At 46.9% G+C, this 24599-nt stretch overlaps 1 protein-coding gene across 2 annotated transcripts in view; it reads right to left on the bottom strand.

Moving 5' to 3' along the window:
- The window catches only part of prss12 (serine protease 12), a 243574-nt gene extending 225119 nt beyond the window's left edge, over window positions 1-18455 (bottom strand). For both annotated transcript variants that reach the window (XM_038791864.1, XM_038791865.1), the window contains exon 1: window positions 18084-18455. In XM_038791864.1, the coding sequence (XP_038647792.1) occupies window positions 18084-18432 (349 nt within the window). In that variant the 5' untranslated portion in view covers window positions 18433-18455. The remainder of the gene's footprint in view (window positions 1-18083) is intronic.
- Window positions 18456-24599: the final 6144 nt, after the last annotated feature.

Below are 24599 nucleotides of genomic sequence, written 5' to 3'. Positions count from 1 at the left end.
AAGGGAGTAATTAACACACTTTCCTCCTCCACCATCCTGAGAATTTATTCACTGTTCTGGGTTCTCTCCAACTGATCCACTCTGACCTTCTCCATCTCCACATTTCACAACTTTCAAGGTCCATGTTTCAGCCACATATAACAAGGCACGACAAATCAGTCTTTAGTCATTCTTTCCCTAAGGTCTGTACTAATATTAATAATCTTTATTGTCACACGTAGGCTTATATTAACACTGCAATGAAGTTACTGTGGAAAGCCCCTAGTCGCCACATTCCGACACCAGTTCGGGTACACAGGGGGAGAATTCAGAATGTCCAAATTACCTCATAACACGTCTTTCAGAAAGTGTGGGAGGAAATTGGAGCACCGGGAGGAAACCCACGCAGACATTGGGAGAACGTGCAGACCCCGCAAGTGGAGGAGCACTGCTGCTTCACAGCGCCAGGGACCCGGGTTCGATTCCCAGGTTGGGTCACTGTCTGTGCGGAGTCTGCACATTCTCCCCGTGTCTGCGTGGGTTTCCTCCGGGTGCTCTGGTTCTCTCCCACATGTCCCGAAAGATGTGCTTGTTAGGTGAATTGGACATTTTTAATTCTCCCTCGGTGTACTTGAACAGGCGCCAAAATGTGGTGACTAGGGGCTTTTCACAGTAACTTCATTGCAGTGCCAATGTAAGCCTACTTGTGACACCAATAAAGATTATTATTATATTAGTAGGTGTAGATCTTCTGCTGTGCTAGCCACTGCTCATCTGCAGATCTCACTACTTTCCCTAATTTGTTTCCTACTTTGACACCATTCTGTATTACAACGAGTACATCTTGTCATGGTTTCCACATAAATAGTAAAGAACAATGGTGATAGTAGACAGCGTTGCCTCACCTCGTGCCCAGTTATACCAGATTCAACTTCACCAAATATCTCTCTGATTGTAGCAGTCCAATTCATGTACAGAGCTACTCGTTCTGTTATCTTTCCAGTCCAGTCTGATCGCCTCCAGCACTTTCAACAGCTTTTACCAGTACACCAGATGGAAAGCCTTTTCATAGTCCACACAGCGGTGTACATTTCTCGCTGGTACTCTATACTTCTTTCACTTAACACTCATGTCACTTCTCGTACCACAGCCCTTCTGAATTAATCACAGCTGACATAAAGGTTTGCCTTGATTTCCAATCTATTTGCTAGGATCTTTAACATTACCTTAGGTGCTTGTATAATCAATGTTACGGTACAAGGCTTGTCACATTTTGTGGTACTTACCTCAATCATGTGATAAGTCTTAATTACTGTCAACATCCTTCTGGCTCTGACTATTTAACTTTACATATGTGGGGCTGAATTCTCCGATTTCCACGCTGTGTCCTGACGCCGGCGTGGGATCGGTGCCGTTTTATGACCAAAGATTCGGCGCAAAATGGCCACCGATCTTCCGTCTGGTGGGGGGCCAGCAGGCAGGCAGCGTAGAGCACCCGGCTCCAGCTGCCGATACGGCCGCAGAATTGCCAGGTCCGTGGCCACATTTGTGCGTGGCGTCGGCCTGCAGTGGCCGTGCCGTGCAACATGGCGCTGGCCGCGCATGGACATGACCTGCCAAATAATGCTACCCTTTGGCCAGCTCGCGAGCCCCAGACCACCCCCTAACAGTGCCCCCAGCCCCTGCCAAAGTTTAACTGTGGCGATGCTGGACTCAGTCCGCAGCTGCCACGCCAAGTTCCAGACAAATAATAGCATGAAAGATCCATGCCGTCGGGAACTCGGCTGGTCGGGGGCGGAGCATCGAGGGGGAGGGCCTCATGCAATGTCCTGAGGCGGTCTGGAGTACTCCCCATTGGACTGGGCAGTGCATCGCGAAAGCGGCGCCGTCCCCAATTCCGGCGCGAACGTTGATTCCCCGGCCAATCGCCGAACACTAGTTCAGCATTGGTGACTGGAGAATCCCGCAAGTGGAGCTCATTCTTCTGAATTTATCCTTCATTTGTTGCTTAATCATATAATCACTACAGTGCAGAAGGAGGCCATTTGCCCTATCAAGTCTGCACTGACTCTCTCTGAAAGAACATATTACCGAGGCCCACTCCTCCGCCCTATCCCTGAAACCCCACCCAACCTTTTTTCACACTGAGGGACAATTTAGCATGGCCAATCCACCTAACCTGCACATCTTTGGACTGTGGGAGGAAACTGGAACACCCGGAGGAAACTCACACAGATACGGGGAGAAAGTGCAAACTCCACACAGACAGTCACGCAAGGCTAGAATTGAACCCATATCCCTTGTGCTCTGAGACAGCAGTGCTAACCACTGTGCCACTTTGCCCCCTCTTGGTGATTTTTTGAAGTTTCTTTTTACTTTCACCTCTTTTATTTTCTCGCTTAATTCAATCTTCCTTTCCCTCTCCTTATTTCACTTTCTATAACTGATTTAATCTAGTTTACAGCTCTTGACATATAACTAGTGATTCAGATAGATTGGGCTGAAATCTAAATTACAGGAAGTGTGGATTTTGGAATGGTTTGGGGGTGGGGGTGTTGAGAAAATTGAGGGTGTGTCAAGATGTTGGCTCACTCACCAATCTCTGCATTTAAACACAGGTTGTGTGCAAGCAACACTCTTGAAATTTCAATATATGAAATTTACATTCAATTACAGCTATATTAACATGCTTTGCAATTTAACTGAGGATCCTCGTGTTTTCTTGGCATCCAGTGTTATGGATTTGCTTAGTAACAGCAGTAACATGAATTTAACAAGACATAATAGGATGCAACCTGCCCGGCCACAGATAAAAGTCTTCCTGGCGACAGCAGTAGCCAGTATTAAAAAAAAACCAGATGAGTTGGGTCTCTCACAGTAACGAGATCAGAAGGCATTTAGATAGTTGGTTCCCTCCGGGTGCTCCGGTTTCCTCCCACAAGTCACCAAAGACATGCTTGTTAGGTGAATTGGACATTCTGAATTCTCCCTCACTGTACCCGAACAGGCGCCAGAGTGTGGCGACTAGGAGATTTTCACAGTAACTTCATTGCAGTGTTACTGAAGGCTTACCTGTGACACTAATAAAGATTATTATTATAATAAAAACAGATGTGAATAGTAGAAACAGCTTACCTAGATGATTAGGAGATCAATGAAGTATAAAGAACAAAGAAAAGTACAGCACAAGAACAGGCCCTTTGGCCCTCCAAGCCTGCGCCGACCATGCTGCCCGTCGAAACTAAAATCTTCTACACTTCCGGTGTCGGTATCCCTCTATTCCCATCCTATTCATGTATTTGTCAAGATGCCCATTAAACATCACTATCATCCCTGCTTCCACCACCTCCTCCGGCAGCAAGTTCCAGGCACCCACTACCCTCTGTGTAAAAAACTTGCCTTGCACATCGCCTCTAAACCTTGCCCCTCGCATCTTAAACCTATGATCCCTAGCAATTGACCCCTTGACACTGGGAAAAAGTCTTTGACTATCCACTCTGTCTATGCCCCTCATAATTTTGTAGACCTCTTCAGGTTGCCCCTCAACCTTCTTCCTTCCAGTGAGAACAAGCCAAGTTTATTCAACCTCTCCTCATTGCTATTGCCCTCCATACCAGGCAACATCCTGGTAAATCTCTTCTGCACCCTCTCTAATGCCTCCACATCCTTCTGGTAGTGTGGCGACCAGAATTGAACACTATACTCCAAGGGTGGCCTAACTAAGGTTCTATACAGCTGCAACATGACTTGCCAATTTTTATACTCAATGCCCCAGCCAATGAAGGCAAGCATGCCGTATGCCTTCTTGGCTACCTTCTCCACCTGTGTTGCCCGTTTCAGTGACCTGTGGACATGTACACCAAGATCTCTCTAACTGTCAATACTCTTGAGGGTTCTACCATTAACTGTATATTCCCTGTCTTCAACCTTCCAAAATGCATCACCTCACATTTGTCCAAATTAAACTCCAACTGCCATCTCGCCGCCCAAGTCTCCAAACGATCTAAATCCTGCTGTATCCTCTGACAGTCCTCATCGCTATCCGCAATTCCACCAACCTTTGTGTCGTCTGCAAACTTACTAATCAGACCAGTTACATTTTCCTCCAAATCATTTATACTACAAACAGCAATGGTCCCAGCACTGATCCCTGCGGAACATCACTAGTCACAGCCCTCCAATCAGAAAAGCACCCTTCCATTGCTACTTTCTGCCTTCTATGACCTAGTCAGTTCTGTATCCATCTTACCAGCTCACCTCTGATCCCGTGTGACTTCACCTTTTGTACCAGTCTGCCATGAGGGACCTTGTCAAAGACCTTACTGAAGTCCATATAGACAACATCCACTGCCCTACCTGCATCAATCATCTTCGTGATCTCCTCAAAAAACTATCAAGTTAGTGTGCCACAACCTCCCCTTGACAAAACCGTGCTGCCTCTCGCTAATATGACCCCTTGCTTCCAAATGGGAGTAGATCCTGTTTTGAAGAATTCTCTCCAGTAATTTCCCTACCACTGACGTAAGGCTCACTGGCCTGTAGTTCCCTGGATTATCCTTGCTACCCTTCTTAAACAAAGGAACAACATTGGCTATTCTCCAGTCCTCCAGGACATCACCTGAAGACAGTGAGGATCCAAAGGTTTTTGTCAAGGCCTCAGCAATTTGCCCTCTTGCCTCCTTCAGTATTCTGGGGTAGATCCCATTAGGCTCTGGACACTTATCTACCTTAACTTTTTTCAAGACCTCGTCTTTTTGGATCTCAATGTGACCCAGGCTATCTACACACCCTTCGCCAGACTCAACATCCACCAATTCCTTTTCTTTGGTGAATACTGATGCAAAGTATTCATTTAGTACCTCGCCCATTTCCTCTGGCTTCACACATAGATTCCCTTGCCTATCCTTCAGTGGGCCAAACCTTCCCCTGGCTACCCTCTTGCTTTTTATGTACGTGTAAAACGCTTTGGGATTTTCCTTAACCCAATTTACCAATGACTTTTCGTGACCCCTTTTAGCTCTCCTGACTCCTTGCTTAAGTTCCGTCCTACTTTCCTTATATTCCACACAGGCTTCATCTGTTCCCAGCCTTCTAGCCCTGATAAATGCCTCCTTTTCCTTTTTGACGAGGCCTACAATATCCCTCGTTATTGAAAGATTGTGAAATTTGCCATATTTATCCTTCTTCCTCACAGGAACATGCCGGTCCTGAATTCCTTTCAACTCGTTTTGAAAGCCACCCACATGTCAGATGTTGAATTACCCTCAAACATCCGCCCCCAATCTATGTTCTTCAGTTCCCGCCTGATATTGTTATAATTATCCTTCCCCCAATTCAGCACATTCACCCGAGGACCACTCTTATCCTTGTCCACCAGCACTTTAAAACTTACTGAATTGTGGTCACTGTTCCCGGAATGCTCCCTTACTGAAACTTCTACCACCTGGCTGGGCTCATTCCCCAATACCAGGTCCAGTACAGCCCCTTCCCTAGATGGACTATCTACATACTGTTTTAAGAAGCCCTCCTGGATGCTCCTTACAAACTCTGCCCCATCAAAGCCCCTAGCACTTAGTGAGTCCCAGTCAATATTGGGGAACTTAAAGTCTCCCATCACAACAACCCTGTTGCTTTTACTCCTTTCCAAAATCTATCTACCTATCTCCTCCTCTATCTCCCGCAGGCTGATGGGAGGCCTGTAGCAAAGCCCCAACATTGTGACTGCACCCTTCTTATTCCTGATCTCTCCCCATATAGACTCGCTGCCCTCTGAGGTGTCCTCCCGCAGTACAGCTGTGATATTCTCCCTAACCAGTAGTGCAACTCCTCCGCCCCTTTTACCTCCCTCTCATACACATGCTAATGTCTGGAAACAAATAATTTGATCGGGGCCGACATCCAAACTCACAGAAGGCAGAATCAAAGTGGAACAAAGGTATAATTACCAGGACCCTCAGAAGCCAGGGAGGCCAGTTGACACCGTGCAGCCTCAGAAACAGACAAGCCAGTCTCCACTAGCAGTCTGGAGGCCAAGTTTTACATCTAATTGTCTCTAAGTCTTACAGCCAAAGCAGTGCAGAAAACCTGCGTAAAGGGACTTTAAACCTCTTTGTTGGTCTAGGGCAAGGCATTTCCCAGTTATGAGTATCCTCCTAGTAATGTGTGGCAACTATACGCTGGTTTTGACGAATAAAACTATTTCATTTGGATGTTGTTTTGGGGAAAGGATAAGGCGTCCGGAGTTCGGAGATATATTTTGGAGCAAGGGGAATATTCTATATAAACTGTGTGTGTTTAGCAGACTTAATTGCATGAGCATAGTATAGTCCTATTCATGTGTATTTGTCTTTTCTTTAATTTAATAAATAGCCTTTAATAATTGTTCCACAATGACTGGGCTGCTTATTCTCACTGAGGTTCCACTTGACTCCTGACACCATTCCAAAAACAAAAGCATGTAGAAATGGTACAGCAGTTATCATGGGGGATTTTAATCTACATGTCGATTGGTTTAACCAGGTCGGTCAAGGCAACCGTGAGGAGGAGTTTATAGAATGTATCCGCGATAGTTTCCTAGAACAGTATGTAATGGAACCTACGAGGGAACAAGCGGTCCTAGATCTTGTCCTGTGTAATGAGACAGGATTGATTCATGATCTCATAGTTAGGGATCCTCTCGGAAGGAGCGATCACAATATGGTGGAATTTAAAATACAGATGGAGGGTGAGAAAGTAAAATCAAATACTAGTGTTTTGTGTTTAAACAAAGGAGATTACAAGGGGATGAGAGAAGAACTAGCTAAGGTAGACTGGGAGCTAAGACTTTATGGTGGAACAGTTGAGGAACAGTGGAGAACCTTCCAAGCGATTTTTCACAGTGCTCAGCAAAGGTTTATACCAACAAAAAGGAAGGACGGAAGAAAGAGGGAAAATCGACCGTGGATATCTAAGGAAATAAGGGAGAGTATCAAATTGAAGGAAAAAGCATATAAAGTGGCAAAGATTGCTGGGAGATTAGAGGACTGGGAAATCTTTAGGGGGAAACAGAAAGCTACTAAAAAAGCTATAAAGAAGAGTAAGATAGAGTATGAGAGTAAACTTGCTCAGAATATAAAAACAGACAGTAAAAGTTTTTACAAATATATAAGACAAAAAAGAGTGGCTAAGGTAAATATTGGTCCTTTAGAGGATGAGAAGGGAGTTTTAATAATGGGAAATGAGGAAATGGCTGAGGAACTGAACAGGTTTTTTGGGTCGGTCTTCACAATGGAAGACACAAATAACATGCCAGCGACTGATAGAAATGAGGCTGTGACAGGTGAGGACCTTGAGAGGATTGTTATCACTAAGGAGGGAGTGATGGGCAAGCTAATGGGGCTAAAGGTAGACAAGTCTCCTGGCCCTGATGGAATGCATCCCAGAGTGCTAAAAGAGATGGCTAGGGAAATTGCAGATGCACTAGTGATAATTTACCGAAATTCACTAGACTCTGGGGTGGTCCCGGTGGATTGGAAATTAGCAAACGTGACGCCACTGTTTAAAAAAGGAGGTAGGCAGAAAGCAGGAAATTATAGGCCAGTGAGTTTAACTTCGGTAATAGGGAAGATGCTGGAATCTATCATCAAGGAAGAAATTGCGAGGCATCTGGATAGAAATTGTCCCATTGGGCAGACGCAGCATGGGTTCGTAATAGGCAGGTCGTGCCTAACTAATTTAGTGGAATTTTTTGAGGACATTACCAGTGCAGTAGATAACGGGGAGCCGATGGATGTGGTATATCTGGATTTCCAGAAAGCCTTTGACAAGGTGCCACACAAAAGGTTGCTGCATAAGATAAAGATGCATGGCATTAAGGGTAAAGTAGTAGCATGGATAGAGGATTGGTTAATTAATAGAAAGCAAAGAGTTGGGATAAATGGGTGTTTCTCTGGTTGGCAATCAGTAGCTAGTGGTGTCCCTCAGGGATCCGTGTTGGGCCCACAATTGTTCACAATTTACATTGATGATTTGGAGTTGGGGACCAAGGGCAATGTGTCCAAGTTTGCAGATGACACTAAGATGAGTGGTAAAGCGAAAAGTGCAGAGGATACTGGAAGTCTGCAGAGGGATTTGGATAGGTTAAGTGAATGGGCTCGGGTCTGGCAGATGGAATACAATGTTGACAAATGTGAGGTTATCCATTTTGGTAGGAATAACAGCAAACGGGATTATTATTTAAACGATAAAATATTAAAGCATGCCGCTGTTCAGAGAGACTTGGGTGTGCTAGTGCATGAGTCACAGAAGGTTGGTTTACAAGTGCAACAGGTGATTAAGAAGGCAAATGGAATTTTGTCCTTCATTGCTAGAGGGATGGAGTTTAAGACTAGGGAGGTTATGTTGCAATTGTATAAAGTGTTAGTGCGGCCACACCTGAAGTATTGTGTTCAGTTTTGGTCTCCTTACTTGAGAAAGGATGTACTGGCGCTGGAGGGTGTGCAGAGGAGATTCACTAGGTTAATCCCAGAGCTGAAGGGGTTGGATTATGAGGAGAGGTTGAGTAGACTGGGACTGTACTCGTTGGAATTTAGAAGGATGAGGGGGGATCTTATAGAAACATTTAAAATTATGAAGGGAATAGATAGGATAGATGCGGGCAGGTTGTTTCCACTGGCGGGTGACAGCAGAACTTAGGGGGCATAGCCTCAAAATAAGGGGAAGTAGATTTAGAACTGAGTTTAGGAGGAACTTCTTCACCCAAAGGGTTGTGAATCTATGGAATTCCTTGCCCAGTGAAGCAGTTGAGGCTCCTTCATTACATGTTTTTAAGGTAAAGGTAGATAGTTTTTTGAAGAATAAATGGATTAAGGGTTATGGTGTTCGGGCCGGAAAGTGGAGCTGAGTCCACAAAAGATCAGCCATGATCTAATTGAATGGCGGAGCAGGCTCGAGGGGCCAGATGGCCTACTCCTGCTCCTAGTTCTTATGTTCTTATGTTCTTATGTTCTTAAAACTATGCACCCCACGAACTGCTGTTCCAAGTTGGGATACCCTCACAGATTCGTGACATCTGCAATTGTGGCAGGTAAATATACGGCAGGGAAGTACTGAAACCTTACAGGTGCTTTCTTGCCTGTTCCTGTGAAAGGCGTTGTTCACAGTCCTTCGACTGAGCATTCATTTGGACACTTTTGAAGATTTGTCGGTCTATTTCTTCACTTTGGAACTCTAATAAGAAATAACTGGAAGAGGAGACTATGTGGTCTCTGTGGCCTGCTGCACCATTTAATAAGATCATGGGTGATCTTTGACCTCAATTCCACTTTTCCATTCATTCTCTATATCCCTTGCTTCACTTTGAAACTTTGAATCCAAACATCAATCTAACTTGAGTCAAATTCTATGTGGAGAAATTCAAAGTTTTAAATCCTCTGAGTGCAAAACTTTCTCCTCGTCTCAATACAAAGTGGGCAACCCCATATCCTGAACTGAAAGATCAGCATGACTGCCACTGATGCTGTTTCACTTCTCCAGATGAAGTCAAAGATAACCGACAGCTGTAGCAGCATCAATAGGAGCAGTAGTGTGAGGAAGAGAGCCAATAGGAGCATCAGTGGCACCGTCAGGATCAGCAGCACCAGCAGGACCAGCAACAGTGCCAGCAGGACTAGCAACAGTGCCAGCAGGATCAGCAACAGTGCCAGCAGGATCTGCAACAGTGCCAGCAGGATCAGCAACAGTGCCAGCAGGATCTGCAACAGTGCCAGCAGGACCAGAAACAGTGCCAGCAGAACCAGCAACAGTGCCAGCAGGACCAGCAACAGTGCCAGCAGGATCAGCAACAGTGCCAGCAGGATCTGCAACAGTGCCAGCAGGACCAGAAACAGTGCCAGCAGAACCAGCAACAGTGCCAGCAGGACCAGCAACAGTGCCAGCAGGATCAGCAACAGTGCCAGCAGGATCAGCAACAGTGCCAGCAGGACCAGCAACAGTGCCAGCAGAACCAGCAGCAGTGCCAGCAGGACCAGCAACAGTGCCAGCAGGACCAGCAACAGTGCCAGCAGGATCAGCAACAGTGCCAGCAGGACCAGAAACAGTGCCAGCAGAACCAGCAGCAGTGCCAGGAGGACCAGCAACAGTGCCAGCAGAACCAGAAACAGTGCCAGCAGAACCAGCAGCAGTGCCAGGAGGACCAGCAACAGTGCCAGCAGGACCAGCAGCAGTGCCAGCAGAACCAGAAACAGTGCCAGCAGGACCAGCAACAATGCCAGCAGGACCAGCAACAGTGCCAGCAGGACTAGCAACAGTGCCAGCAGGACCAGCAACAGTGCCAGCAGGACCAGCAACAGTGCCAGCAGGATCAGCAACAGTGCCAGCAGGGCCAGCAACAGTGCCAGCAGGATCAGCAACAGTGCCAGCAGGGCCAGCAACAGTGCCAGCAGAACCAGAAACAGTGCCAGCAGGACCAGCAACAGTGCCAGCAGGACCAGCAACAGTGCCAGCAGGATCAGCAACAGTGCCAGCAGGACCAGCAACAATGCCAGCAGGACCAGCAACAGTGCCAGCAGGACTAGCAACAATGCCAGCAGAACCAGCAGCAGTGCCAGCAGGATCTGCAACAGTGTCAGCAGAACCAGCAGCAGTGCCAGGAGGACCAGCAACAGTGCCAGCAGGACCAGCAGCAATGCCAGCAGAACCAGAAACAGTGCCAGCAGGACCAGCAACAGTGCCAGCCGGATCAGCAACAGTGCCAGCAGGACCAGCAACAGTGCCAGCAGGGCCAGCAACAGTGCCAGCAGGGCCAGCAACAGTGCCAGCAGAACCAGCAACAGTGCCAGCAGAACCAGCAGCAGGGCCAGCAACAGTGCCAGCAGGGCCAGCAACAGTGCCAACAACAGTGCCAGCAGGGCCAGCAACAGTGCCAGCAGGATCAGCAGCACCAGCAGGAGCAACAGCAGCAGCACCAGCAGCAGCAGAAGCAGCACTAGCAGGTGCACTAGCAGTAGCATCAGCTGCACCAGCAGGAGCAGTAGCAGCACCAGCATGTGCACCAGCAGGAACAGCAGCAGGACCAGCAGGAGCATCAGCAGCACCAGCAGGAACAGCAGCAGGACCAGCAGGAGCATCAGAAGCACCAGCAGGAACAGCAGCAGGACCAGCAGGAGCATCAGCAGCACCAGCAGGAGCAGTAGCAAGACCAGCAGCAGGAGCAGCAACAGAACCAGCAGCAGCAGCACCAGCAGGAGCAACAGCAGGAGCAGGAGCAGCGCTAGGATGAGTAGAAGCACCAGCAGCAGCACCAGCAGCAGCAGGAGCAGCAGCTTGCCACTCAGAAACCTGCAGTTCTCCAGTAGAGAGGAGCAGCCCACAGGAAATCACACCCGCAACAGAGGCTCTAGAGGCAGAAAATAAGCCTCCTGGACATGTCAAAACAGATGAATATCATGGGGTGCAGGGTTTCACATCAGATAGTGCTGGATCAGATCTGTTGTTCCAGTGACCTTGTGAACAGGCTTTGCCGGTGGCTGTCAAAGTCACTACAGTCTTTAACTCCTTTGCCTCCGATTCTTCCAATGCTCTGCTGAATAAATGTGCAGGATCTCCATGCGGCAGCTCACAAATTCATTTAACTGGTGACTGATCGCTTGTTTCTCGGGTTGGCAATTATTAAGCCTTTGCCACCACGTTGGTGCTCAGGTTTGCTTCCTTGCAGATGCAGGGCATGCATATGCCAACTAAGGCACCTCCAGTTCACCTGGAGATTTTCACTCCACCAGTAGGGAACTGGTGTGTAACCATAAAAAGATGTTTATGCAGGTCTACACAAGATTTGAAAGGCAACGTTTATGATGCTTTTAGCCTGCAGCAGTCCACCCTAACCAACCTCTTTCCACCTCAAAGCAAGCCTATCAGCTGGCTGCATGCAAACAAGAGTTACTGAGTTAATACATGGCTGATCACACCAATGAGGTTCAGATTACAGTGAAAGCCATATGACAAACTGATGGATCAGCTTGCGGAAGGTGCGCTTCAGTTGTCTGCATGGACCTGGAGGCACCCTTGATTATGTACCAACCAGAGTCTCCATAAAAGTCAGCGCTCTGCACATAACTGCACAGTAACAAGTATGGTACCTCCAGGAGGGATAAAGCACGGAGCACAGAGCTTCTTCAACCAATTCTGAAGAGGATACGACTCAATGTGTTGCTGCTGATGGAGCAGCAGCAACACACATTGCACCCTGGGATGCCCAAAGAACTTTCATTATTGTCAGGCTCACTTAAGTGCGTCCATCTGACAGCCACATGTCTTAAGCCATTTTCCTCAATGTCCCATTCCCTCAGCAAAAAACAGTTCTGGAAAGAACCAAGCGGCAGGTTAGCATGGTGGTTAGCATAAATGCTTCACAGCTCCAGGGTCCCAGGTTCGATTCCCGGCTGGGTCACTGTCTGTGTGGAGTCTGCACGTCCTCCCCCTGTGTGCGTGGGTTTCCTCCGGGTACTCCGGTTTCCTCCCACAGTCCAAAGATGTGCGGGTTAGGTGGATTGGCCATACTAAATTGCCCGTAGTGTCCTAACAAAAGTAAGGTTAAGGGGGGGGTTGTTGGGTTACGGGTATAGGGTGGATATGTGGGTTTGAGTAGGGTGATCATGGCTCGGCACAACATTGAGGGCCGAAGGGCCTGTTCTGTGCTGTACTGTTCTATGTTCTATCCCAAGCACCTTTGCTCAATAATAATCCTTGTATAGCCAACTGGCTGCCAGCAACATGGGAAGGTGGTGGAAATAAATAATATTTATGTATTTTAAAAACAAAAAGGAATTTCCACAATCTAACATTGTAGAGCAAGCCATTTTCATACTCGAGTAACTATAAGTCTACAAATCTTTATTCTTCCTATTTATTGCTCTTCCCGCTATCTCTCCATGTAGCATCCCCATTGTCAAAGGATTGCTAATTATGGCTCAAGCCAGGGTATCATTATGGGGAAGGGTGAGGAGGCTGATTCCAAGAACTACCTCAGCCAGTGCGGAAATTAGGCCCGCACTGTTGGTGTTACTCTGCACCATGTTATCAAAGAATCCCAACAGTGCAGAAGCAGTCCATTTGGCCCATCGAGTCTATACTGATCCTGTGAAAGACCACCCTACCTAAACTAAATTCCCCCATAACCCCTCCTAACCTTTATGGACACTAAGGGGCAATTTAACATGGCCAATCCACCTAACTTGCACATCGTTTGGACTGTGGGAGGAAACAAGAGCACCCGGAGGAAACTCACGCAGATACGGGGGGAATGTGCACACTTCACACGGACAATCACACAAGGTCAGAAATGAATCTGAGTCCCTGGCGCTGTTAGGCAACAGTGCTAACCACTGTACCGCCATCTAGCAAATTGAGCTAAACAACACACAATGGCACAAATCTTGCGGCTTAAGTAGGATGCTTCTACCCTTGCTCTGACTTTTGAGATGCTCTTAGTCGACATTCTCTGTGTTCTGGAGCCCATGAGGGACCGACGAAAATCTGCCCCAACTGCGCCTGCACAGGGACAGACTCGTCTATGAGGACATGAGGGAGCACATGGGGAATAAAGTGAAAGAGGGAAAAAGGTGAAAAGTGGAAGCATATTGAGCCTAATCCTCACTTCCCTGTCCCCTTTCACCATCATTCCTCTCATGGTCCACCCCCACTTTAATGCTAATCATGAGCTGGAAAGCACTCTGATGCCGAACAGTGAGATCTTGAACAGCCTAGTAGGGTATCATTCATCCTATTATGACAGCATTTATAGTGTGTAAGATATTGCTGATGGTCTGCATGCGCTCATGTTATTGCTGTATTTGATGCTCTATGCAGAGGGCTGCACTTTCAAAACCAATATCACAAAAGTCTGTGATATCATGCCACTCATGCGTGAGCTGGACTCATCCAATTTTATTGCAACTGTACAGAGTGGAGCTGATACTTCTCACATTCTCTTTGTTGCTGCTCCAGAGGTATGCTGTGTATCGACAGGTACAGCATCTGCATCGAGCTGAGAAGAGCTCAAAATGTGATGTGAACCCTCCACTGTTGTCCCTGCTCTTCCATTTGCTCTTGTTCACTTGTGAGTTACTGGGTAAAAACCCCAACTATCTGCCTTACTGGTCCCATCGACATGTGAGTATCTGAGTTGCTGTGTGGCTTGCATGAGTCCTGTGATGGTGCACCCTCATGAGTGAGTGGTCTCCACTGAAGAGTTGTGTTCATTATGTATCTGGAGCACCTTCAGCGGGAGTTTATAGCTTTGTGGGGGTTTATAAACATAAATTAGAATTCTCAAGGCAATAACATTTTAAGTGAACATTATGCAGATTATAACGTTTCACTCGCTGGTGACATCAGTTTTGTAGCTGTTTGATATTTAATGCTGTAACCAGGTAGCTGGAAAGTCCCCATCTCCCCAAAGCCAATGCCCTAAAACAGAGACTCTTTTGATGTCCAGTGCCTCCCCCTCTGAAGCTGGCAGCTGAGAAATGTTTGGATGGCAATTGCCAGTTTTCTGACTCTCCCTCCTGTTCTGAGATTTCTTCTCCTGCAGTTAGCGAAAGAGGCCTTCAGGTGAGAGGCACGGATTGTGTTGAATAGATGGAGAGTATTTGTTAATGATGGAAATTAGGAAGAGGAAGGACAATGATAAGATGAGAGTGAGTGCCAGTGATAGATGGACAGGCCAGTATGTGAGGTAGGTGCAAAGGCAGAAAGGGATGGGTGATCTGCATGATACGCTGGTCTGAGAAGATCAAAGGTAGAATGAGGGTTTTGGTGCAATGCACACATCAGGATGTAACTGAAAGTTCCACTGTACTCATTTTATCTACTTGGCCCAGGTCATTGAATTTGCGTGTGTGACACCACGCTCCTCATAGATAACTGCCATCAATACTTTCTTTGTTCCGCTTCCTTCCATCAGAAGAAAACACTCTCTCCCTCGGGTCCTTGAGCCTCAGCATCATATCCAGGAACTGTCACTAAAACAAGATCTGATTGGTTGGCAAATCCAGAAATAAGATGGCATTGCACAGGCTCTGTGCATCCGGATTTCCCGAACACTATCAGATCCCCCATTCCCAACCTGTCAGGAACTTCAAATCTAGACCTGCATGTGTAGTGGGAATCCGTCAATGTGACAGCTTGGAGAGGCATGCTGTTGCTTTCCCTGTTACACATATCCCAGATCCCCTGTCAGTTTAGCTCAGTGGGCTAAACAGCTGGCTTGTGATGCAGAACAAGGCCAACAGCACTGGTTCAATTCCCGTAACAGATGAGGTTATTCATGAAGGACTTGCCTTCTCAACCTTACCCCTTGCCTGAGGTGTGGTGATCCTCAATCACCACCAGTCAGCTCTTCCACTCAAAAGGGGAGGCACCCTATGGTCATCTGGGACTAAGGCGACTTTATTTCAAATGACACCATGTTGGATCAGACATCCAATGACAGTAAGCTACCGCCTAAAAACCTGAGAAATGTTCATGGGAGTTGTCATCACAATGAATGGTGAGCACCGTTCCTTCATCACTGATTGCAAAATCTGGGCTAATAGACTGGACAACCTCTTTGTTTTGAACAAAGAACAAAGAAAGTACAAAGAAAATTTACAGCACAGAACAGGCCCTTCAGCCCTCCAAGCCTCCGCCGATCCAGATCCTCTATCTAAAACTGTCTCCTATTTCCTACCATGGGGAACCTTATCAAATGCCTTACTGAAGTCCATGTATATGACATCTACAGCCCTTCCCTCATCAATCAACTTTGTCACTTAGAACATAGAACATAGAACAGTACAGCACAGAACAGGCCCTTCGGCCCTCAATGTTGTGCCGAGCCATGATCACCCTACTCAAACCCACGTATCCACCCTATACCCATAACCCAACAACCCCCCCCCCCCCCCCAACCTTACTTTTATTAGGACACTACGGGCAATTTAGCATGGCCAATCCACCTAACCCGCACATCTTTGGACTGTGGGAGGAAACCGGAGCACCCGGAGGAAACCCACGCACACACGGGGAGGACGTGCAGACTCCGCACAGACAGTGACCCAGCCGGGAACTGAACCTGGGACCCTGGAGCTGTGAAGCATTTATGCTAACCACCATGCTACCGTGCTGCCCCCACTTCCTCAAAGAATTCTATTAAGTTGGTAAGACATGACCGTCCCTGCACAAAACCATGTTGCCTATCACTGATATGCCCATTTTCTTCCAAATGGCAATAGATCCTATCCCTCAGTATCTTCTCCAGCAGTTTCCCTACCACTGAAGTCAGGCTCGCCGGTCAATAATCATAGATTATCATAGAATTTACAGTGCAGAAGGAGGCCATTCAGCCCATCGAGTCTGCACCGGCTCTTGGAAAGAGAATCCTACCCAAGGTCAACACCTCCACCCTATCCCCATAACCCAGTAACCCCACCCAACACTAAGGGCAATTTTGGACAATAAGGGCAATTTATCATGGCAAATCCACCTAACCTGCACATCTTTGGACTGTAGGAGAAAACCGGAGCACCTGGAGGAAACCCACGCACACACGGGGAGGATGTGCAGACTCCGTACAGACAGTGACCCAAGCCAGAATCGAACCTGGGACCCTGGAGCTGTGAAGCCATTGTGCTATCCACAATGCTACCGTGTAATTAATTCTGTCTAGAGAGTGGTTAAAGTGTGAAATACACTCTCACAGAGTGTGCTAAATTGAATAACATTGATGCATTTAAGTGGAAGCTCGAGAGACACATGCAGCATTAAGGAATCAAAGGTTATGGTAATAGGATTCGATGAAAGGGAGGTGTTTATGTGGAGCATGAACCCAGGAGTGGAATAGTTCTGGTTGGCCTATTCCTGGGGTCCATGTTCAACGTTATTCTCTGCAAAGCTCATGAGGACAGGACAGCTCACAGAGACTCTCCCTGTCTCTTGCTCCTGAGCAATGTGGGTGATTGTCTTTTATATATGCCTGTGGCTTGGGTTACAAAGACAGATGATGAGCAGCCATATTGAGCAGACAATGGGTCTGAGAAAATGAAGGGTGTCTATTCAAAGTGTTTTCAAACATTAGACAGTTACTTCTAATTAATCCTGCCTTTGCTAACACTTTGTGCTCAAGCATTTATGGGAAGATACAAAACATCAAATAGTCCACAGGGTTAGATTATGTGAAGAAATGAGGGCACACCATCAGCTCCTGGTTATGGAGCCTGAAGATCTGGTCAGAAGTAATATACGTGTCCAAATAACATTTACAAATGGTACAAATGAGGTCCTGCCAAAAACACATTCCATTTGAACAACCTAATGTTACTTTAAAAAGTATATCACTATCTGGTTCTATAAAGGGAGCCTGGGTGTCTTCTGTAAATGTTTTGCATATTATATAATACCATAATGCATTCAAGATGGTCGCAGCTTTTAAATGCAATCGTTTCATTCTCTGGGAAAACCACTAACATTAAACATGAGTTTGTTCAATCCGCATTTTTAAAATAATGAAATCTGTTGTTATAAAATGGCTCAACTGTTTCAATGCTGAGGAGGACTTTTCTGACAACTAACTTTGCAATCACAGGCAGGAAATCTTCAAAGGACTGGCCAGAGGTAGTGTCCAAAGCATGCCCATGTGACAAGTCATTTTAAAAGTCAGGTTCTTTAGCGGCGCAACTGTCTCCTGTACGAACCAAACGGGCTCTGGGTTACCAAACTGAGAAAGACCCAAATCTGTGTGCAAGGAGTTTGTGGGCATTATTAAACAGACCGTTCTATTACCTTTCACTACTGTGTTCCTGCCTGTCAAAGACTGCCCTAAGTTTCCACCTGAATATGAGAGATCCGAACCAGTTATGGGTTATTTTCAGTCTTAGGTCAGGAACCCAAAATTACACAAAAAATACACATTATAATATTAATGTTCCCAGATCCGTGCATCGGGAATACATTAATCTGAAAGAGAGTTTGCATCGTAGTGCCAATATACATTTCAGTGATTTTTACCTCAGAGACCCCGCTCTGCAATTTTAACGGATCTTGTCTAATTGTCTGGTGAATGTGGAGATTGCACAGTGTCAGTACATACGCACCCTGTTTGCAGTTGCAATAAGCCCAGTCGATCCTCCCACGGTGATTTCTGAGAAAGCACCAGGGTTTCAGGCGTCCGTCCGGATTGCGGCAGTGGTTGTGATCTCCCAGACCTTTGTTCGGGAACCTCTCGACGAAATTGGGAATGCCGCTCCAGACCAGGCACCTGTGGCCGGACTCGGTGAGCCCGTGCGGCCGCTTGGAGTGGAAAGCCAAGGTGCCTGTGCTCTGCAGACAGCCGCCTGCCAGGCGGGACGAGAGAGCCGTGCCAGAGCCACACCACCTTCCAGTGCTGGCCAGCACAGCAACCACCGCCAGAAAGCTGCTTGTGGTCCTCATGGCGATTGCCATCTACCAGCATCCATCCCCGGAGTGTGTGGCGGGGGGGGGGGGGGGGGGGATCGGGGAAGGCGGGCTTTCTCACATCCACTGGCGATTACACACTGTTATATATATATGTGTGTGAGAGAGCGCGTTATACATATATGTGTGAGAGACAGAGAGAACCATATGTGTGCGTGTGCGCGCAAGAGCGTGTTCTATATGTTTGTGTGATAGAGAGTAATATATGTGTGTGTGTGAGAGAGCCTTATTTATATATACGTGTGAGAGTGTGCTATATATACGTTTGTGAGAGCGCGTTTTATATACACGTTTGTGTGAGAGAGCATATATATGTGTGAGAGAGAGTTTTGTATATATATGTGTGAAAGTTATATATGTGTGTGGGAGAGATCGTTTCATATATATGTGTGTGTGCTAGAGAGGGCGTTATATATATATATATATGTATGTGTGTGACAGAGAGCATTATATATAGGTGCCTGACAGAGAGAGTTTTATATATATATGTGTGAGAGAAAGTGTTATATATAAGCATGTTCTATATGTGTGTATGACAGAGTGTTTTGTATATATGTGTGAGAGAGACAGAGGAAGCATTATACATGCGTGTGAGAGACAGACAATGTTATATTTATATGTGACAGAGAGAGAGTGTTATATATGTGTGCGAGAGAGAGAAGGCATTATATATATATGTGTGCGTGTGAGAGAGAGCATAATATATATGTGTGTGTGCGTGAGAAAGCCTTGCATATATGTGTGTGTGTGAGAGAAAGCGTTATATATATGCATGTGTGTGTGAGAGAGAGAATTATATATATATGTGCCTATGTGTGTGTGTTATGTATATGTATGTGTGTGAGAGAGCATTATATATGTGTGTAACGGGCAGCACGGTGGCCTAGTGGTTAGCACAACCGCCTCATGGCGCTGAGGTCCCAGGTTCGATCCCGGCTCTGGGTCACTGTCACGGGGAGTTTGCACGTTCTCCCCGTGTCTGCGTGGGTTTCGCCCCCACAACCCAAAAATGTGCAGAGTAGGTGGATTGGCCACGCTAAATTGCCCCTTAATTGGAAAAAATAATTGGCTAATCTAAATTTTTTTTAAAAATTAAAAAAAAAAAAAAATTATATATGTGTGTGTGAGAAAGAGCGTGCTTTATACATGTGTGTGTAAGAGAGAGAGAGAGCGTTATAAGAACATAGAAAATACAGCACAGAACAGGCCCTTCGGCCCACGGTGTTGTGCCAAACGTTTGTCCTAGATTAAGAACAAATCAATCTACACCCCAGCATTCTACCATAATCAATGTACCTATCCAAAAGCCGCTTGAAGGTCCCTAATGTTTCCGACTCAACTACTTCCACAGGCAGCGCATTCCATGCCCCCACTACTCTCTGGATAAAGAACCTACCTCTGACATCCCCCTTATATCTTGTGTGAGAGAGCGTTATATATGTGTGTGTGAGAGAGAGCATTATATGTGTGTGTGTGAGAGAGAGAGAGAGAGAGTGTTATGTATATGCATGTGTGTGAGCGAGAACGTTTTATGTATATGTATGTGTGAAAGAGAGCATTATATATGTGTGTGTGAGAGAAAGCATGATATCTATGTGTGTGTGTGAGAGAGAGCCTTATATATATGTATGTGTGTGACAGAGATAGAGACAGCATTATATATATGTATCTGTGTGTGAGAGAGCGAGCCTTATATATATGTGTGTGTAAGAGAGAACGTTATTAGATGGATGGATTTGTTTATTGTCACGTGTTCCGAGGTAAAGTGAAAAGTATTTTTCTGTGAGCAGCTCAAACAGATCATTTAGTACATGAAAAGAAAGTAAAAGATAATAAAAAGAAAATACATAATAGGGCAACACAAGGTACACAATGTAAATACATAGACATCGGCATCGGGTGAAGCATACAGGAGTGTAGTTTTAATCAGGTCAGTCATTTAGGAGTCTGGTAACAGCGGGGAAAAAAGCTGTTTTTGAATCTGTTCGTGCGTGTTCTCAGACCTTTGTATCTCCTGCCCGATGGAAGAAGTTGGAAGAGTGAGTAAGCCGGGTTGGAGGGGTCTTTGATTATACTGCCACTTTACCCAGGTAGCGGGAGGTGTAGATAGAGTCAATGGATGGGAGGCTGGTTTGTGTGATGGACTGGGCTGTGTTCGTGGGCTTGCGGTCTTGGGCTGAGCAGCTGCCATACCAGGCTGTGATTCAGCCAGATAGCATACTTTCTATGGTGCATCTGTAAAAGTTGGTAAGAGTCAGTGTTGAATTTCCTACTATATGCATATATATATGTGTGTGTGTGTGTGTGTGTGAGATAGAGACAGCATTATATATATGTGTGTGAGAGAGAACCATATATATATGTGTGAGAGAGAGAGCATTATATATAAATGTGTTTGTGTGTGTGGGAGAGGGAGAGAGCGTTATATATGTGTATGAGAGAGATAGACAGCATTATATGTATGTACCTGTGTGTGATAGAGAGCCTTATATATGTGTGTCTGTGTGAGAGATAGAGACAGCATTATATTTATGCGTGTGTGAGAGAGAGCCTAGTATATATGTGTGTCTGCGTGTGTGAGAGAGAGCGTTACATAATTGTGTGTATGTGTGTGTGGGAGAGAGAGCGGTATATGTGTGTGTGAGAGAGAGCCTTGTATATGTGTGTGTGTGTGAGAGAGAGAGAGCGTTATATATATGTGTGTGTGTGGCAGAGAGAGCGGTACATGTGTGTGTGAGAGAGAGCCTTGTATATGTGTGTGTGAGAGAGAGCATTATATAAATGCGTGTATGTGTGTGTGGGAGAGAGAGCGGTATATGTGTGTGTGAGCGAGAGCCTTGTATATGTGTGTGTGTGTGAGAGAGAGAGAGCGTTATATAAATGTGTGTATGTGTGTGTGGGAGAGAGAGCGGTATATGTGTGTGTGAGCGAGAGCCTTGTATATGTGTGTGTGTGTGAGAGAGAGAGCGTTATATAAATGTGTGTATGTGTGTGTGGGAGAGAGAGCGGTATATGTGTGTGAGAGAGAGCCTTGTATATGTGTGTGTGTGTGAGAGAGAGAGCGTTATATAAATGTGTGTATGTGTGTGTGGGAGAGAGAGCGGTATATGTGTGTGTGAGAGAGAGAGCCTTGTATATGTGTGCGTGTGTGAGAGAGAGAGCGTTATATAAATGTGTGTATGTGTGTGTGGGAGAGAGAGCGGTATATATGTGTGTGAGAGAGAGCCTTGTATATGTGTGTGTGTGAGAGAGAGAGAGCGTTATATAAATGTGTGTATGTGTGTGTGGGAGAGAGAGCGGTATATGTGTGTGTGAGAGAGAGCCTTGTATATGTGTGTCTGCGTGTGTGAGAGAGCGTTATATAAATGTGTGTATGTGTGTGGGAGAGAGAGCGATATATGTGTGTGCATGAGAGAGAGCGTTATATAAATGTGTGTATGTGTGTGTGTGGCAGAGAGCTGTACATGTGTGTGAGAGAGAGAGCGTTATATAAATGTGTGTGTGTGTGGGAGAGAGAGCTGTATATGTGTGTGTGAGAGAGAGAGAGAGCAGAAATAACAGGACTGCAGAGGGGAAAACCAGACGTGTCAACATTTAACACTGGGCCAATGATTGGTGTCCTCTCGCCAGAGGGGACAAGCTCTGGCAAGGACATGGGGAGGGGAGGCTAGGTGAGTGTGGATGAGTCAGAGAAGTTCTTTTTTCACACAGTTTGTGAGATTTCCACAAGCCTATCGAGTTGTGAGATTATTTTGCAGAGTGACTGGGATGTATATAATGGGGCTACCATAAATGGAGTGTTAATGGTATCCGGAGCCAGGCTTTTACTGTTGGGGGGAGTTTGATTTTAACTTGAAGATACGCGCGCGATTTCAATCAGAACTAGCCTCACTTTTGACGAAAAACCAAACCAAAAACCGGCAAAAGAAGCTGCATTGGAAATATTAACATGAACAGGGAAAGTCACAACAAATTCAGAGTTGGGGAAATATTCGTTGTAATTGTTGTTTACAGCTGTAGAGCTCAATACTGCTGATGCCGCGATTAACTTGCTGTGGAATATATTCAAATATCCGCTGCAGAAAGTGTAAGTGCCACGGTTAAATTCTGTTATCATTCAACAGGGAGAGAGCACGCACTCCAGGCCTACTTTTAACTGCATCATCTTAGGAGCTGTTTACAAGTCTCATAAAACAATGCAATTTACAAATGGACAAAAGCCTCGATCTGTTCCTTTCAAGCCCTCTTTGTTGGCAGTGTTCAAAGCGTTCTCTCCCCTCCCTCTGCCCTTCAGCACCTCGCAATTCAATCAAGTGCACTCACATTACTGAGCAAAACCGACTGGCCTCATTCACCCTGCTGGGACAGATGACTGAGCTGCCTCAATATTCAAAATAAGGATCTGAGACCGGTTACCCAAGAATCAACAGTCTGAGAAAGTGCAAACCCTGGGCAGGATTCTCTGTCGACAACGTGGAAATCGGGAAATGCGATTGGGCGGAGAATAGCTTCCAACGCAAAAGATGAGGCAGGACCGATTTGATGCCAAATCGTGATTCGCCGTCACCTCGAAAATGGCATCAATGTGATGCACGCCACGCGTAGTTTAAACACCGTTTGCATATCATTAGTGGGCCCACCCACGATTCTCCATCTCCAATGGGCCAAGTTCCCGATGGTGCGGTCCACGTGTGCTTTTAAAAATTGTGAATCTGGCGTGGTAGCTGCTGAGAGAGATAGGAGGTAGGACACAGAGGGAGCAACTGCGGGCTGCCGGCCTGCACACTGGCTGGGGTGGGGGGGCCCAACGCTGCCCACCAGCAATGGGGCAGGGATAAGGGGCTGGGGGGGAGGGAGGTGCGGAGACAGAGTCCGTGGTGCCAACCGGGGCCACCATGTAGCATGTTGAACCTGGTTGGGTACGGGGATATGCACCATGTTAACATGTCGACCTTACACCCCCTGAAGTCAATCGATTTTGGAGTTTGCCCAGCAATGATGGTTTTCCTGCTGTTCGACACAGCTCTGCGAGATGCCCTGCGGCCGTATGAGCAGGAGCTGCTCGAAGAGAGGTGGAAGCTGCAGCAGCAGAGCGTGCCGCAGAGGGGCAGGTGGCAGCTGCCCAGGCTGGAGAGCCGGCCGTACAACAGGCCGAGGAGTAGGTGCCAAGGAGGCACCGCATGAGGCCTCGTATGTACTGGCACCGCCTGACTGTCGAGGACCTGCTGGACCGGGCATTCCGTTGAAGGTTCTGGCTGCGCAGAGAGACAGTGTGACGCATCTGCCAGATGATGACACACCACTGGGGTATGGGGGAGGGCACTCACTCTCGGTGTCCATCAAGGAGACGGTCGCCCTCAACTTCTACGCCATGGGGTCCTTCCAGCCGCTGAGTGGGGCCCTGTCCGGGATCTCTTAGACCTCAGTGAACAGGTGCATCCGCACCGTTATGAAGGCCCTATATGCCCAGGTGGATCAATACGTCCATTTCAATGTGGCTGGAGCCCACCAGGATACCCGGACAGCGGGGTTCGCTCCCATTGCCGGGATGCCCCAGGTCCACGGGGCAATAGACGGGATGCATGATGCCCTATGGGAACCTGCAGATAAAAGGCCGCTGTACACAAGCTGAAAGGGGTACCACTCAGTGAACATCCAGCTGGTCTGTGATCATCAGCTGCTCCCAATACCCAGCCAGTGTGCACAATGCCTTCATCGTGGGCAGCACGGTAGCACAGTAGTTGGCACTGTGACTTCACAGCTCCAGGGTCACAGGTTCAATTCCCAGCTTGGTCACTGTGTCACTGTGGCACATTCTCCCCGTGTCTGTGTGGGTTTCCTCCGGGTGCTCTGGTTTCCTCCCACAGTCCAAAGATACGCAGGTTAGGAGAATTGCCCATGCTAAAATTGCTCTTAGTGTCCAAAAAAGGGTAGGTGGAGTTACTGGGTTACGGGGATAGGGTGGAGGTGTGGGCTTAAGTCAGGTGCTCTTTCCAAGGACCAGTGCAGTCTCAATGGGCCTAATGGCCTCCTTCTGCACCGTAAATTCTATGGTTCTATGATCCTGGCTCACTCGGCGATCCCTGACATGGTCGAGAGCCTCTCCTCCTCCGGCTGAGGGGTTGGCTTCTGGGTGACAGGGGTTACCCGCTGCA

This window comes from Scyliorhinus canicula, chromosome 3, assembly GCF_902713615.1.
Source record: "Scyliorhinus canicula chromosome 3, sScyCan1.1, whole genome shotgun sequence".
Taxonomy (NCBI): Eukaryota; Metazoa; Chordata; class Chondrichthyes; order Carcharhiniformes; family Scyliorhinidae; genus Scyliorhinus; species Scyliorhinus canicula.
Note: the sequence above shows the minus strand (reverse complement) of the source record. Positions and strands in the feature narration are given on the sequence as shown.